This window comes from Procambarus clarkii, chromosome 1 (assembly GCF_040958095.1).
Source record: "Procambarus clarkii isolate CNS0578487 chromosome 1, FALCON_Pclarkii_2.0, whole genome shotgun sequence".
Lineage (NCBI taxonomy): Eukaryota > Metazoa > Arthropoda > Malacostraca > Decapoda > Cambaridae > Procambarus > Procambarus clarkii.
In genome coordinates this window covers 18,001,903-18,020,276 of record NC_091150.1, presented here as the reverse complement: position 1 = coordinate 18,020,276, position 18,374 = coordinate 18,001,903, and the positions used below count along the sequence as shown (strand labels likewise).

General features: G+C 41.5%; 1 protein-coding gene across 6 annotated transcripts in view; it reads left to right on the top strand.

The window, feature by feature from the left end:
- The window catches only part of EndoA (SH3 domain containing GRB2 like, endophilin-A), a 181,463-nt gene that overhangs the window by 136,564 nt on the left and 26,525 nt on the right, over positions 1-18,374 (top strand). For 3 of the 6 annotated variants that reach the window (XM_069313639.1, XM_069321203.1, XM_069309169.1), the window contains one exon: positions 8,616-8,696. The exons of the other annotated variants lie outside the window; for them this stretch is intronic. In XM_069313639.1, coding sequence (XP_069169740.1) covers positions 8,616-8,696 — 81 coding nt within the window. The remainder of the gene's footprint in view (positions 1-8,615; positions 8,697-18,374) is intronic. 6 annotated transcript variants of the gene reach the window in all.

Below are 18,374 nucleotides of genomic sequence, written 5' to 3'. Positions count from 1 at the left end.
TTTATAGACAGTCTCCGTGGTGTAGTGGTAAGACACTCGCCTGGTGTTCCGCGAGCGCTATGTCATGGGTTCGTATCCTGGCCGGGGAGGATTTACTGGGCGCAATTCCTTAACTGTAGCCTCTGTTTAACGCAACAGTAAAATGTGTACTTGGATGAAAAAATGATTCTTCGCGGCAGGGGATCGTATTCCAGGGACCTGCCCGAAACGCTACGCGTACTAGTGGCTGTACAAGAATGTAACAACTCTTGTATATATCTCAAAAAAAAACAAAAAAAATTACAGGTATTAGTGACCAGGATTGTGGTTATAATGAGCGTTGTGCGTAGGAAGGAGGAATTTTGGTGAGGGAGGGAGGAAGGGAGAGAATTGAGGTAGCCTCACTGTGTGGCAGTAACTCATGTTTTGCTCACCATATTAGCTTCGTGGTTCGCTATGGGGAACACACATGTACATGGGTATATACAGTGTGTGTGAATAGTGTAATAACAGCACCAGGAGTATGTTGTGAGGAGCTATTTTGGTGAGGGAGGTGACGTCGTAATCGTGGCGTCGTCTGCTGTCTGCTGTGTGATTTGTCATGCAGTGTATGGTGTATGGTGATTTGTCATGCAGTGTATGGTACTGTTTGGACACAATACTGGATAACTTGCATAGTTCTGGTAAATAAAACATGTAGATAGGTATATATAACATGTGTAAATCGTATAATAAATACAATAACAGTATGGTGGGAGGAGCAATGTTGGCGAGTAAGATGTTGGAGGAGTGAGGGAGGGCTGGCTGAGTGTGGCTGCTCACACTCGCGGTGTTCTGAATGTGTTGATGGTGAATGTATATAGTGTGTGACAGTGTATAGTCTGTAAATGATTGTATATATACATAAATTAGCATGATACGTGGTAAATATGTGCAACATATGTGTACACAAGTGTCATGCACGTAACACAGTGTCCTCAGACAGTACGGATGTTTTACTGCCATAATATAGTGTACGTGTTCATTATACATAGGATTAGCACGTAAAAATAAATAAAATGTATTTGGAACTGTGCGCAAAAAATGAACAAAAATATAATCGCGGCAACTCGCACGCCCCGCCCTGGGCGCCCCATCGGCCCTGGGAGCTTACTGCACGGGCGAACGGGGAATGATGACGTCACGCACCAACTTTCGGACCCCATAGCAGTCAAAGTAAGTAGAAGTTCGAAATTTTTTTGACATACCCATACTGGGGGAAGGGTTTTTGACACTTTAAAAAAACAAAAGATTTCTTTCAAGAGAATTTATTTCCTGCGCACTGGGGGGGGGGGGGGGGGTTGTGTCATACAGTGGAACCTCTATTAACGAGTGGCTCTATTAACGAGTTTTTCCAGTAACGAGCAAGCCACTCGCAGCAAATTTGTCTCTATTGACGAGCTCGCCTCTATTAATGAGTGAAACCACATGGCGCTTCCTAGCGTCTCGCGGGTTCTCGCAAATTCTCGGACGCCTCCGGCGCCAGTGTTGTTGTTGTATCTCACACGACAAGCATCCCTCTGGATTTATTTGAGCTTTTCTTTGGGTTTTTAGTGGTTTTGCGACTACAATTTGTAACACACGATGTCTCCAAAGAAGCTGCTTGCTAAAGATAGTGTTTTCAAGAGGAAGAAAGACACAATTATTATGGATTTCAAGAAGGAAATTATAGCAAAGCATGAGTGTGGTGTCTGTGTGATTGATCTCACAAGGAAGTATGGCAGGTCCTCATCAACAATTTACACCATTAGTAAGGGAATGAGGAGGTAAGGGAGGATGCTGCCTCTTCCACTGAGATCAGGGAAGTGTTTGGAATGTTTGAAAGGTGAATGCATTCTTGGAAAAGCTGCCCTGATAAAGCAGTGACAACCCAGTGTGTGAAAATGTTTAATTAATTTATCACTTTGTGATAACACTTTATGAAAGTGTTATCACTTTTGCAGGTATATGTCGCTTGAACATAACACACTTTTTTTCTCTTGAATGCACCCAAACACCGCGCTCAAGCATCATTTGAGCAAATATTTCTATAAAATCCAATACTTATCCGATCGACTTGGGGATTGTATACATGTTTGCCATGAAATTTCTGTTTTCTTTAATAACCACATTGCCTATTTGAGAAAACGGCATTGTATTGTATCTTCGTGGTAAGACTATTATATTGTTGACACAACGAGTGTAATCAACGTAGTTTTTTTATTTGGTGCTGGTCTAACGCATCCTTGTGTGACATTTGAAATGAAATTTGGGTGAAATTCCCAAGAAGAGAGAGTCCGCCTGACTCAGAGGTGAATTCTCCTTCCACACCATAACCCCTCTCCTCCTTCCCACCTCTCCATCGTCTCCCTCAAGCCAGCAACTGCTCTTCATAAGGTAAAGTAAATATTAAAACACTACAACAAAACATTTATATTTACATGTGCAGTATTATATTTACATAAAAAAAAGTCATACAAGTATGGATGTTTTTGGGAGTGGAACGGATTAAATTTATTTCCTTTATTTTAAATGGGGAAATTTGTTTCCAAAGACGAGTTTTCCAGGTAACGAGCTCGGTGCCAGAACGGATTAAACTCGTTAATAGAGGTTCTACTGTATTTATAGGCCGCGCAGTTAAAGGGTTAAAATGTTTTCAACAATAATGATGTTTTATCTAGGACTTAGATTCAAAATTCAGGTGTTTATGATATAAATGTTGATTATTATGGGGCTAATAATAAAATTATGCTGGACCTTTTAAGCAAAATATTTTCATTCTGAGCTTTTGACTCAAAAGTTTCATTATCAAGAGCTTCTTAGTAAGAATTTTGTTATCCAGAATTCACTAATCAATTTGTTTATCTGGAGTTCTGTGATCAGGATTGTGTTTAATCGGAACTTTTTATTCAGGATTTTTGTTATTAGTTTTTGCTGTTTTGAAATTTGGCTATTTAAGACTTTTTAGCAGAAAAAACACAATATACTAGCACCTTCTGACCAGAAAGAAAAATTAGGCTTTGAGCGTACAGTACAGCATATGATTAGTGCCTTTCTGAGTGAGTCACTTAGTTGCTTCCTAAGGTAAATAATGCAGTCCACACACACACACATGAAAAGACTGACGTAATTATCTAAGTGTAGATACAGGATGAGAGGTATGCTCGTGGTGTCTCGCATTCCCAGTACTCTGTCATATAACATTTTGAATTTAGTGATGGTTTTGGGCTCCACCACCTTCACACTTAGCTTGTTTCAACCATCTACCACTCTGCAAAAGAAAACTTTCTAATATTTTTGCAGCACCTTTGTTTCCTTGGCTTCAATCTGTGTCCTCTTGTTCTTGAAGTTTGCATGTGATGCCGTTTCTGTCCGTCTTGGACCCTTAGCAAGTATGGACCAAATCGTTGTCACTGTCATCTTGTGTGTGAGTTAGGTTATTTCAGTCATGTTATTGAGACTTGTATTCTTTATAAGGTAAGTCTCCTGAGCAACTTGTACACAGTCAGATTAGGGGCAACATTTTGGTACAGCTGCAGGAAAATTCGTATTCGTTTCTTGTTGGATCAAAATGTTATGGTTGGGCAGTTATGTTCCAGATTAAGGGAGGTCCTGAACACAGTTCCTCCAGCTAAATATTTTCATCATATGGCCTCCAGGTGGCATATCAGTGTGTGTTCTTGTGATATCATACTGTGTCTACAATAATCCTTATAAGTATTTGTAATTATAAGTACTTCACTACCTTGAAGTGGTTCTTTAAGGTGGGGCCCCAAGAATGAATGTCCTTGTGACTTAGTCTCTGACAAGGTCAGCTGCTAGATGGCATGTTACAGCTCACACTGAGACAATGAAAAACCTTAGGAAGCAACCATAAACATAGCTCAGAAATGTCAATATTCTAGGTCTGCTAACTGGAATATTATCAGAAAGTTTGTAATTATGACTTTGGGCATTCTGGAATTGTTGAACATAATTTAGTTTATCCTCGGGGCCTCGTAGCCATTACAGGGGCCATTACAGGGGCCTCGTAGCCTGGTGGATAGTGCGCAGGACTCGTAATTCTGTGGCGCGGGTTCGATTCCCGCACGAGGCAGAAACAAATGGGCAAAGTTTCTTTCACCCTGAATGCCCCTGTTACCTAGCAGTAAATAGGTACCTGGGAGTTAGTCAGCTGTCACGGGCTGCTTCTTGGGGGCGGAGGCCTGGTCGAGGACCGGGCCGCGGGGACACTAAAGCCCCGAAACCCTCTCAAGATAACCTCAAGATAGATCCTGGAGCGTTTAATCTTACTTCTGTTTATCTATGCCTCTAACCCAAAATTGATATCATCCAGGAGTTGGTAGCTAGAATTGTTTATAGCGTGAATCTGCAAAACCCAAACATTGCTTACACTTCATAGGACCTTTGAACTGAATTTTGGGTAGTATGAGCCTATTAACATGGACATTGATTACAGTGATCCTATAACATTTTATCCTCAAGAGCCTTTTGATCTGAGTTCTGGTTATTCTGAGCTGCCAATCAGACTTGTTCTTATTTAGAGGGACTTTTGATTAGATTTTTATTTAAACAGAATGTCAGCAAAATTTTTGCATATGTAAGTTGCTTTAGGAAATTTGGTAGTGGTATTTTAGTGTGTTAAGAATTGTATTGACTTTTCTAGGAGGAAAGCCTCACTGTGTTTTCCTGAAGCTATCTTGAGATTGCTTTGTTAAAAGTTTACATCAGTTGTGAAAGTTTTCTTTGACCTACCAGGACTAGTGCCAGAACCTGGACCACTCGCAGAGGTGCAGGGAGTGAATGACAATTCATATGGATGGTTATGGACAATGACAAATGGTTCTTGTACTTGTTTATACAGCATGCCATGGTTGTCATTTGTAGCCTGATTGTTTTTGCTGCATTTGGTGACTGTTCTTCCAGCAAGCAGCCCCAGTACCCGGGATTTCTGCTTGATTAGCTATGTCCTTGTAATTCCCTGGCGGGTCTCTGGCATGGTCCATATGGATCAGCCCATCGAGGCCATGTTCAAATGTGAGCTTGATGGGTATTCGTCATCATTGCTATCTGACGATGATGATTCTGCCTCTGCCATGCTGCTTGCTGGGTCGATAACACCTTCGACCCTGAGTCCTATCAAGTTTCTCACTGGGTCTGCCCTTACTGATTAAGTTTAGATTCTTTTTGATTCTATTTTGCTTGGATTCTTTTGGATATTTTTCAATCCAAAACAACTTGGATTGTTTTAGGGGCCTCGTAGCCTGGTGGATAGCGCGCAGGACTCGTAATTCTGTGGCGCGGGTTCGATTCTCGCACGAGGCAGAAACAAATGGGCAAAGTTTCTTTCACCCTGAATGCCCCTGTTACCTAGCAGTAAATAGGTACCTGGGAGTTAGTCAGCTGTCACGGGCTGCTTCCTGGGGGTGGAGGCCTGGTCGAGGACCGGGCCGCGGGGACACTAAAGCCCCGAAATCATCTCAAGATAACCTCAAGATAACTCCTAGATCTCTCTCTCTCAGAATTATTTAAAGCCTTTCCACATAATTTGTAGGTTGTGTGTGGCTCATTATCTCCTATTCCACATTCCATAACATGGCATTAATTTGCCAAGTGTTACTTTATACACTTACCCTGTTTGTGTATATCATTTCTTGTGGGGCAAGACAATTGTTTGTTTATTATCTTCCCTAGGAGCTTGGCATCAGCAAACATGTTCATATGATTCTGTATTCCTTCTGGTAGATCGTTTACATAGACAACGAACATTACTGGTGCTAGAAGTGAACCCTGTGGTACTCCACTATTAACATTTCTCCGGTCTAACACATTGCCTCTGTCAAAAATGTTTCATCCGTATCTGAAGTCATCCTGTCACCCCTCCAGTATGTTGCACCTTCCAGAACAACCCCCTTATGTGGAACTCTGTTGAAATCCTTTTTTTTTTTAGGTTTAGATAAATGTTTTCAACCCAATCTTCTCTTTCCTCTAAAATCTGTGTGTGTGTATCATAGAAACTAAGCAGATATGTTACACAGAATTGTCCTGTTTGAAGAACTCTTCTGTCTGTTATTATATTCCTCTCTGGGTGTTCAGTCCATTTAATTTTAATTATTTTTTCTTATATTTTGTCCACAACGCTTCTCGACGATAATCATCTGCAGAGTTGTATGCCGGTTTTCTAGGCTTTGTTTTCTGTTTAACCCTCCAGCTGTGTGTAAAACGTCACTGATTTTCTGGATGATGATGTGTGGTGGGGAATTGTCACTCACTCACCGCACCTCTGTGAGGGGTCTAGGTTCTGACTCGGGTCCCTGGAAGGTCCAGGAGCCAGATTCACAAAGCAGTTACGCAAGTACTTACGAACGTTTACATCTTTTCTCAATTTTTGGCGGCTTCGGTCACATTTATTAAACAGTTTACAAGCACAAAAAACTACACAATCAACTGTTGTTATTGTTATAAACAGCCTCCTGGTGCTTTGGAGCTCATTAACTGCTTAATAATTGTAAACAAAGCCACCAAAGATTGAGAAAAGATGTACAGGTTCGTAAGTGCTTGCGTAACTGCTTCGTGACTCTGGCCCTAGGTTGTGACTTGGGCCCCTGGTAGGCCAAACACAACTTTCATGACTGATGTGGCCTTTTAGCATGAAGCCATCTTAGCATGATAGCTTCAGGGAGCCACCAGAACCATACCATAAAGAGGCATTTCATTACATTCAATGTTTTATTTTTAGCCCATTGAGAACCCTTGTGTGTGTTAATATTCAGGTGCTAGAAGTTATAAAGTTAATTGTTTTTTCTCATTGAAATTAGACCTACCTATGATCTTTTCAATTAATTACTGTTGATTTTATACAGTTATTTCAAGTTAAAGTATGACACATGTCACATAGGTTAAGGAATCGGGAACTGCCTCATGTATGACAGGCATCACATAGGTTAAGGAATCGGGAACTGCCTCAAGTATGACAGGCATCACATAGGTTAAGGAATTGGGAACTGCCTCAAGTATGACAGGCATCACATAGGTTAAGGAATCGGGAACTGCCTCAAGTATGACAGGCATCACATAGGTTAAGGAATCGGGAACTGCCTCATGTATGACAGGCATCACATAGGTTAAGGAAGCTTAAGGAAGCAACAACAACTTCAATTTCGAAATATTTTAGATCAATGCTTTATGAAAATTAAACTATTTCTGTTGATTTGTAAAAAACAATAATTGACCAAATCATCATCATTATATTTTAAGAGGAAATGCATCGTGTTAATGAGGCTTTGCAGAAAATTTTGCTTGCCATATTGCAACTTGTCTGATGTTCATTAGAATGATATGATAGTCTAACCAGTACTGCAATGCATAGGAGAGATTTAATTGTACTTTGTCATAAATACAATAGCCACGGAAAAGTTCATACTAAGGCATCACCATCATGTATTGTATGAGCCTACAATACTCTCTACATAAAAGTTATGAACAAAATCTTCACTCAAAAAATCCTAGCTTTATGCCCTTCTTTTTGATAATTAGTTATATTCTCATATTAAAACATTTGCAATAATGTTTTCCACCAGCTCATTGCTTTGACATGTATTTGAATACAAATATACATTTATTATATAAGCAGCTATTTAGATGTAATCAGTGGCTGACAATGTTCAGTTGCATTCACGACTCGAAAGAAATCATTCATGCCTTCAAACTGCTTCAGGTTCACTATACAGCTTCATTATTTGACTTGATGACAGTCAGCGTGAAGTGCTGCATCGTCATCTAAATCAATTTTGCTTTACTTCTTTCTTTGATAATAAGGATTTTTAAGTTATGGTAGTGTCTTATCACAGTTGTAATAACATAGAATAAAATCCCTCACTTATGTATGTCATGTAAAGATATAATTTACGCCAAGTCATTCACCCTTTCCCAAGTGCATTATCAAGGTCTGAGTGTAATTACCTAAGTGTATATACAGGAGGAGAGCTACACTCTTGGTGTCCCGTCTTCCCAGTACTCTTTGTCATATAACGCTTTGAAACTACTGATGGTTTGGGCCTCCACCACCTTCTCACTTAGCCTGTTCCAGCCATCTACTACTCTGTTTGCAAAATAAAACTTCAAATATTTTTTTGGCACCTCTTGTTTCTTTGGCTTGAATTTGTGTTCTCTTGTTGTGGTTAGGACAAGACTTTCATCTTGACGCCAAGTTGTTGAGCTGCTAGTCTTGTCCGAACCATATACTGAGACCTTGATAATGCATTCACAAGAGTGTGAAAGACTTGGTATAGTTCAAATCTTTACGTAAATAGAAAAGTGTGGAATTGTTATGTTGTTAAATTGTTATGAAGTAAGGACTTTGATATCCTTGAGTTATTTGCTTCTTTGCAAATATAATGGCTATCATTAAATAAAAATAAAAAATTTTATTTAAGAAGAAATAATGCACATAATTTGATTAGAGATTACTTCGAGGCTTTGTATACGAGATGATGCAACACATTGAGTAGCATTGGTGATATCCTGTCATGAACTAGACTGCGTGTGTATTAAGGTCTGCATATAGCCAGTAATTTGATTACAAATATATGTAATTAATGGTCCGGGGTTCGTTCTAGCCACCACCCCTCAGAGGTCCCCGTACGGTTCGCCCGCCCGCTCTCCGGCGCACACCCCCACGCACACCCCCCAGTACCCAGGTGCGCACAAAACAACCCCCCCACCCCCTCCTCTTCCTATGGTGTACATTCATCCCACCACTAAACTCACCAGTTCATGCACCGTTGCTTCATATTATTCAGTCAAGTATTTTCAGTATTACTCTAACCTGAATTATGCATTTTGGCTTACCCAATTAAAGTCAGAATGCATATTAAAACTGTTAATTATTTGTATTACTATTAAGAAATTTTTTTGAAATTTTGGTCATGTGCCATAAATTTGTGAACTGTAGAGAGAGGGTTTAGTGTTGGGGTGTGACACTGTGGACTGTGGAGTAATTGTCATGTTCACGAATGAAATGAATAAACTTAACAATAAAGATCATGTGAACCCTGTGCATTAATATCGATATCAGTAAGTGTTGCTACCCGCACTTTACAGAGTATTTGTATGAGCTTATGGATTCTAAAACGCACTGATCACCAAGTTGGCTCTTGTTGTTGCAAGCGCACACACAGTATGTAGTGTCGTAGGCACCTTTCCTCGGAATCTTTGCGTGATTCACTAACCTTCATTTATAGTTTCTTTATACTGAATGTAGATTCTGTAAAATTCTTTTTCTTTGTAACCATGGATGTTAAATATATATATTTTTTCTTATTACCCTTTTCCATTAATAAATTGTCACTCATTACATGTAATAAGCTACTTATAAAGAGCTGTCAGAAAAATAGCTGCATGATATTTTTCATATTGCACCTCAGTAATATAGTTCTTGATGTATTTGCATTTATGTAATTAATTACTTTGTGTTGTGGCTTATCGTTTGCAAGCATAAATTTTAAGAATGTAGTTGGCATACACATAGAGGGTCACATGAACCTGGTATCTTCTTTACTTAGAGAAAAACGGATGAATCAGATCTCATGGACGAGTTCGAACACCCAAGCTTCAACCTTTCATTGATCCTAAAATTCCAATGTTCTGAGTGATAAATTAAAATGCACAATTTAAGAAATGGTTTCTTAATGCGAAGACGGCAGAAACGTGGTCATCACATACTGTAGATCTCTCAAAGTTGTAATATTAGGACACACATTATAGCAAGAGTTTTGCCAGGCATTTCCCAGCCACTGCACTTGAACAACATTTCTTTATACTGTGTGTTTTGTGTCGTGTAAATACTAAAGTATAATGAAAATTTGTCTTTCTAAAGTTACATACAGTATGCCATTAACTAGAAATAATGATTTTTGACAGTGCAGAATTTGTTCATATTGTTTACTCCCTAACAAGTTAGTGTGATGATAAAACAATTCATGATTTAAATTAGTAGATTGTGCATTGTTTTAAGTGTAGCTACTCTATGATTTAGTCAGAGGAATGCTGTCTATCCCAACCCATCCTCTCATTTAATACCCCGGGCTCTTTACGGAATCAACCAATCCATTAAAGTATGACATACAGTATTAGTAAGAATAAAGCACAATAACATTGACGTTTTTCTATGTATCGGCCTCTATATGTTAGGTGGGTTAGTGTGGTTCATAAGTTTATGGTTAGGCAAAACAGTTGCATTTTTATGGAGTGGTTAATTGAGAGAATGGGGCTGTTCAATCTGGCCGTGAAATATTTGTTGTGGTAATTTGTGCGAGTTATTGACGTTGTGTGTACAGTGTTTCTTGCAGTTACAGCTAGCTGTTGCCTGTGATTTATGTATTGTTTTACCCAAATTGAATAGTAATTCCAGTTTCTTGATGTTTAATTGTTAGCATAGTCTTTTGTTACCCAAGCACATTTTGAATTTCCTCTAGATTATCGTTTGTTGTTTAAGTATAATGTGTTGGTTATTTGTAAATTAAATTATGTAGAAAAATGCTGATATCATTAAATACTACTTTTATTATTATCATAGATTTTTTTGCAGGACTTAATGCAGTTGAATAAAACATGAAATGTGGCTAAGTATTTGTGTATGGTATCACTGTACTAACAAGACTATGACTAGTGGTAGATATACTTATGTGCATGTTTAGACATTTAATGGTTCTCTTTCAGCCATCACGTAGCTGTTTCAGTGCTCTTAACCCTCATGTCTATGTCAGCTGAAACTTCAAAGTTAATGGATGACCAGCAGTCTTATCCCTGCTATGAACTTTCTTGGGTGTTGTAGATATGTTTAAGAGTTGTTACCCGCTCCAGTCTAACCGTATCACTTCGTAGAACCAGTTTTAAAGCTGATGTATGTGCTAAGGAACTCTTCTGTAGTTTCTCCAGTATTAAGGTTTCAAATACATAAAGCTAGGAAATAGAAGCATGTAATGTGTATCTGTGTGCATATATATGATGACTTACGGTAGAATGTACAATGAGATGGCCATCGAAACATTGTAATGGACTGTACATTTGGCTACACCTTTTAATCACTTTGTAAAAATTTGTCATCTCTTATGTATTTAAATTCTGTATTTTCTGGATGTTCTATCACTGTGTTTGATGTCATTACTTGGTATGTGGTATATGTACAGTATGGACAATATTTCTTAGACATTTTTGCTGCTGATATGCATTGGAGATTAAAGATTGGATTAAAAAACTCTCCTTGCCAGCCATTGTAGACAAGAACCTAAGCGGGTGTCTGCCTCCCCACCGCATGCTTTTAGGCTTGTCGCTTGTCGACACGGTGCAGGCTTGATGCTACCCGCAATAGGTCGTGGCTTTTTCCCTTAGAAGGCAGGGGCTTTGACATTCCTGTAGACCACTTTGTTTTTTTTGTTTTTTGTTTTTTTAACATGATCATTCTTCCATCCCTCTGCTTCGTCTGTCTACAACTATTGATAGGTTGATATGTTTGCCACATTATTTTCTATTGAAACCCTTAAACATTATTACAGAACCATTTCACAAATCCTGGGGAAAATGTGAATGAAGTGCAATGCTCCCTATTTTGAATATAATGCAACATTTGTTTTAGGCTGCCTTTCTTAAGTTCATATGGTCCTGTAGAGTCATGGGTCATATAACACAGTGGTCTACGTCCTCGGCTCCCATCCCTGGGACTTGGGTTCAATCACCGGGCAGGTCAGAAACAGTTGGGCCCATTTCTTATACCTGATGCCTCTGCTCACCTAGCAGAAAAATCGGTACCTGGGAGTTAGTGTTGTTTAGTGCATCCTGGGGAAAGGATGGTAGTTGACTTTTTGATCTCAATAAGTCTAAGGACACATTTCCTGTCTCAACCCCGCTCTCCTTCCCACCCCCCACCCCCCCCACCCCCCCCCCCACCCCCAATGAGGAATTATATGCAAATGATGGATTAAGGATATATAGAGTGTGTGTAAGACTGTGCCATCTGTATCAGCATAGTATGACTGGCTGATGTTCTTGAGGGAATTAGTTTTGTTTCTAATAAAATATTATAATGCATTTGTCATGGAAGATGCACATCCAAATAAACATTTAACCTTCCAGCTGCCAAGATTCTCACATAAAATATAAATGTAAGAGAGAAATCAAATACTGGTACAGTATCCTATATAATAATGTCTATGCTGGAGTGCTTGTGTATGATGCTCACGTGATAGTGTTAGTTTGTGTTTGTACCTGGATTATATCTCAATAAGGTTCTGGGAGTTGTTCTCCTCCCCCACCTGGGCCAGCCTTGACTTGAGAGCTTGGTCTAACAGGTTCTTCCTTGGAGTGGCCTGCAGGCCCCAAATATTCACTACAGCCTGGTTGGTCTGGCATTAATTGCAGAAGTGTCTTATATTGCCTAACAATTTTGTTCCAACAATATTTCTTATACTTGCTAGAAGGACTAGAAAGATATTGAACAACTGTGGACCACTGATGTTTATAGTGTTCTCTGATTGTGCCTATGGCACCTCTGCTCTTTACTGGTTCTATTCTACATTTCCTTCCACATCGTTCACTCCAGTACGTTGTTATTTTACTGTGCAAAGTAATACTTGGTTATGTGATAATGTGTATACTAGAACTAGTGTTTATATGTGATGTTGATGTGATAGTGTGTGCTGGAGTATGGATTTGTGTATGATATGATGTGTGAATATTTGTTATAATGTATGATAAATGTATGTATGTATATATATGTAATGTGAAGAGTATTCACTAATGTGTAATTACCTAGGGTAGCTAGGGTAGTTGCAGGATAAGAGCTATGCTCGTGGTGTTCCATCCTCCTGGTACTATGTTATGTGGTGCTTTGAAACTACTGACAGTTTTACCCTCCACTACCGTCTCACTTCTCACTTTAGGTCTTATTATTTGAGCGAGGATAATGCTGGTATTCACAGTCACACAGGACAGGGGATCATATACAAGACAATAGGTCTAAACTGTAGACTGAAACACAGGCCAATGTTTACATCTGACTGGACGCGAATACAGCAACTACGCAGCACAAGAGCTGCAGGATATAATTAATAGTTAGGTGAAAAGGTTGTGGAGGCCAAAATCTTCAGCAATTTCAAAGCATTATATGACAAAGTGCTGGGAAGACGGGACACCACGAGCATAGCTCTCATCCTATAACTACACTCAGGTAATTACTTAACTCATTCCCACTGCCAGCCATTCCGTATGCAAAGTTGAACTTTCTAATGTTTTCTCAGCATGTTTTTTTCCATAGTTTGAATCAATGACCTCATGTTCTTGAAGTTGCTGTTTTCAAGAATTCCTCTTTGTCAGTTTTGTTAATTCCTGTTATTATTTTAAATGTAGTGATCATATCACCTCTCTTCTTTGTCCTTCAAGCTTTGGTATATCTAATACCTTGAGCCTCTCCTCGTAGTTCTTGTTTCTTAGTTGTGGTACCATTTAGTTGGATGTCTTTGCAATATTACCTAGTTTATTGATGTGCTTCTTGAGATATGGGCACCATGCAACCACTCCATATTCCAGTTTTGGTCTCACATAGGTTGTGAACATTTCTTTAATATTTCACCATATATATATTTAAAAGCAATTCTGAAGTTGGAAAGTGTAGCATAGAGTCCTTGCACATTGTTCTTTATGTGGTCTTTGGGTGACAGTTTTCTATCCAGAATTACCCCAGAAGGGAGAGCCGGCAGACCACCACCTCAGTTCTTGATCTGATGTTCTCGGTCATCTCTGGCCTAAATTTCCTGTTCAGGATTTTGCCCTGTGTGGCTGTACCAGCAGTGTGTGTGGTGGTGGCCAGGTGTCTTCTTGTATGCAGAATGGCATGTGCCTGGGTAATCTTCTCTAGCTGCTTCGTAGGTACTACCCTTGCGTTTCAAGGTTATCTTTCCTGGGGTGTTCGGAATTTGCTCCCATTTGAGGCCTTCATCGCTTGGTGTTTTCTTTGCTCTTGGGGTATATCCGGGGGTCTTGGGCTTTCCATCTTGCCCCGGGTAGGGAGTGTTGTTGAACTGTGGCCGGTGCAGCTTGCACACACAGTAGCCGATGATTCTCTCTGGCTGCCAGTTTGTTTGTTATGTGTCTTCGGGGGGTTTTGTTTTCGTTATATAGCGCTTTTGCTTTTTGTTCATGGAGGTCTGTTTAGCCTCTTATTAAGCAAGCCTCGGTTGTGTTGTAATTACCTAAGTGTAATTACCTAAGTGTAGTTACAGGATGAGAGCTACGCTTGTGGTGTCCCGTCTTCCCAGCAATCTTTGTCATATAACGCTTTGAAACTACTGACGGTTTTGGCCTCCACAACATTCTCACCTAACTTGTTCCAACCGTCTACCACTCTGTTTACAAAAGTAAATTTTCTTATATTTCTCCAGCAGCTTTGTTTCGTTAGTTTAAATCTATGAACTCTTGTTCTTGAAGTTCCGGGTCTCAGGAATTCATCTCTATCAATTTTATCAATTCCTGTTACTATTTTGTAAGTAGTGATTATATCGCCTCTTTTTCTTTTATCTTCTAGTTTTTGCATATTTAATGCCTCTGACCTCTCCTCGTAGCTCTTGTCCTTCAGTTCTGGGAGCCACTTAGTGGCATGTCATTACACCTTTTCCAGTTTGTTGATGTGCTTCTTAAGATATGGGCACCACACAACCGCTGCATATTCCAGCTTTGGTCTAGCAAAAGTCGTGAACAATTTCTTTAGTATTTCTCCATCCATGTATTTAAAAGCAATTCTGAAGTTAGAAAGTGTAGCATAGGCTCCTCGCACAATGTTCTTAATGTGGTCCTCAGGTGACATTTTTCTATCTAGAACCACCCCTAGATCCCGTTCTTTGTCAGAATTCTTTAAAGATTTCTCACATAATTTATAGGTCGTGTGGGGTCTTATGTTCTCCAATTCCACATTTCATAACATGACATTTATTGACATTAAACTCCATTTGCCAAGTGTTGCTCCATATACTTATTTTGTCCAGGTCATCTTGAAGGGCATGACAATCATCTAGGTTTCTTATCTTCCCTATTATCTAAGTGTCATCCGTCCTCCTCTGTTGCTCCTGAGGTTTCATAGCTGCTACTGGTGGTCAGTTTGCCTGCTACCTGATACGGTTCTACCAGCTTAGTTAACCCAGTGCCTGGGCTTCCCATAGGGTTTGCATACCTTACGGGCCCTAGAAAACTGCAGTTTCTTGGGAGTACCATGGATGTGTCTTCAGACTTCTCTCTCGCCTTGTGCAAAGTTGAAGGTTGTTTGTCGCCCTTGCCTCGGGGGCGACAAACAAACTGCCGTCATGTTGTCTGTTGGGTTGGTGACTCTTATGACCCGAAGTTTTGTTGGACTTGTTCCCCACTTGTACTTCATATTCTTAATTCCTTGTCTGTTGATCTCGGGGATCAGGCTGTGGTTGCGTTGCGTCCTCGATTCTCCTTGCCACGGGCCAGGTTGGTTGCCTGGTTGGATGCCCCGGGGCTGCACTGCTTGGGTTTCGGGACCAGGATTTGGGGAGTGTTGACCACTTCGACCTTGGTTCTGTCCTCCTTCCCTGCTTCAGGCTCCCAAACGTCTGTGGGTTTGGGAGTCGGGAGGGGGTTTAATTCGTGATGGCTCATGTGACCTCGGGGGCTGCCCCTTCTGATTCGGGCACGGAGGTGGTTAGCCCGATTTTCCAGCCAGGGCTTCTGAGTCCACCCAACAGACTCTCATTTTGGAAGCTTTTTCCCTGGACTCCCCCTTTTCCTCAGGGGTGGTGAGCATAGATGAGGGCTCTGCCCCAGGGCCTTTATTGAGGGTTCCTGGTTCTCAGGGGGGAAGTCCACTTGGAGCTCTTGGGCTCCATTTGACCCTGCTTGGGACATTTGTGTCCTGTGGGCAATTGTTGTTGCTGCAGGAGAGGGGATGTTTTCATCTCCCCTTCCCTGCATCCGACCCTCGTGTCAGACACATGCATCTTTTGCTTGGATGTTTTGTTAAAAAAAAAAAACTCATATTACGACTTTTTTGTGTGGTTCACACATTATTTTAAGGTGATTTTGGTATCCCTGCTCTTACCTCCTCTCTGATCAGTGGTTTCGTTGGTTATATTTTTGGGCAAGTGTTTAGCTATACAGGTCATGATGCTTGGGTTCTGAGTGTCATATTTTAGGTTGGTGCGACTGGCCGCCAGGGTGGCACACAGGTCATGGCATTCCATTCTACAGCTGGGGTTTGTTGTCATCCACTCTTTGAATACGGAGACTGGGCGGTTGAAAGTTTAACATTCCTTTCCCGCTTTTTTGGGGCATTTTCCATTTCACTGATGCACCATTGTTCTTACCGTTAACTCGGTTATTCATTTCTATGTGACATGTCTCAGGTGTGGGTTCTGTTTGCTATGACATGGGTCTGGAGGTATGTGAACTGGTGTGTGCTTCCCCCATTACTGCTGGTGTGTCATCTGTGGTTTTGGTAAGTACTTTCTTTTTTGTACTCTCCTAGCTGTGCTTGCAGGGGTTGCGTTTCAGCTCTTGGGTCCACCTCTTGCCAGTCATTCTCCTGGTGTACACATTCCTGAGCTTCTCGAGCTCCTGCGTCTCTACGTTTGATCTTATATAGGGTGTCAGCCTCCACTTCACTGCCCCCTGCATTCCCTTTCCTTACTACGCTACCACTGGATACATTCTTTCTAATGTCTGTGGCTCCTTTGGGTACTCGGCTTCTGCCTGTGTCCCATTATGGGTGTACCAGTTGTTTTGATTCATCCTTCTTTTTCTACCCTGTTCAATCCCCTGAGGAATTGTGGGTGGTGGTCATGTCTCCCAGTCTTGTATTCCCAGTGCAGTCTTATCTTGTATACGAGACTGTGGTACTAGTGTATTGTCTTACCTCAGTCTTGTGTTTACAGACTGTAGTCATTGGCATGTTTTTTTTTATTTTATTATTGGCACCGCTCTTGTACCTAGTGACCTTGCCCGGTCTGCTCGTCTGGCTCCTTAGCCTAGGGCACTTGGTATCCTGTCTGTATTATGGCCGTTTTCAACACAGGGCTCATTTTATTCAAATAACGAAACATTATTAATACACATTGTGTGTCTTATCTGCCGACAAATGCGGTAGGTAGGTCTTCCCCCCTATGTTCGTTTCCAGGTGTCCTTGGGTTCATCGAATTCGTCTTTTCGGAGGTTTTCTTCCTCTTGGCTTTCACCTGGGGAGGTTTGAGAGTACCTTGGTGTTTACCTCCAACTAGACCCAGTTTACGCCTCTATTGGCTCTGGTTTTGTTTAAGTTCGGTTCCTCTTACACTAATTGGGTGTGTTACATTGTTCAGTGTCTACCTGGCTGGCAGCCTGCCTCGATGACTGGTAGGTGTGGGCTCTCTGCCGGTCTGCTTGTCTGCTAGCCAGCTGGGGTTCTGGTTTTTGTCCAGCTGACTGGGCTTTGGTTCCTGGTAACTTGGCGTAAGTCCCAGTTGGTTCCGTCCTGGGGTTCAGTGTGAGGTTCTCGGACTGTGTCCATTTCTCTCCCTCCTGCGGCTTTGCTCTGGTTGCAGTCCTGCCTCTGGCTGTTTTGAGGAGGGGACCCCGGTTGCTCGAGTGGCTGTGCGGGAGCCTGTACTTTGCCCTGCTGGATTATCTGCTGGGCAGGGTTTGGCTTCGGGGGCTGTTTTGGTATTTTCACTGCGGTCTCTTTCGCTGCTCTCTCGATCTGTTTGGGTTTTGGGGTTCAGTGCCATGGCGCCTTCCTCTTCCCCTGCTCAATGTGTTCGCGGATGCCTCATCTCTTGGTTGGGTCTTTGTGACAAGTGATCACCATCCAGCCAGGGATGTTGGGGGCTGACCTTGAGTCAGGCTCACAGCACAATGTGGGAGTTTGTGGTGGTGTGGCAGGCGCTGCGACAGATACAGCTTCCTCAAGGCTTAGTGCTCGGGCTGCTTCAGACTGCTTCCCTGTGGTTCATTGTCTCAACTGGGAGGATGGTGGGGGGGGGGGGGGGGGGGTTCATGGCTCCCCCATGGACTGATGGGGGGGGCTCTCTTTGGTCCGTGTCTCTTTGGGTGGCTCTTCTGCAGAGTTCTTGGGGTTTAGCTCTCTGCTGCCATCCTGGTAGACAGCCTGTTGCACTTCATTCCTCAGAGTGAACAGTTGATGCCGCCTTCTTCCTTTGGCTTTGTTAGAGGTACTTTGTTTGGTACTTCCTTTGGCTTTGTTGTCTGGAGGTAGACATCTTTGCGTCTGCATGATCTCGGCATCTCCCATTGTACGTGGCGCTGTTCCCCGACAGTGAGGCCTCGCGGTGGTCGCTTTTCGGCAGAATTGGTCATGGTGGGGGTTCCTGTACCTC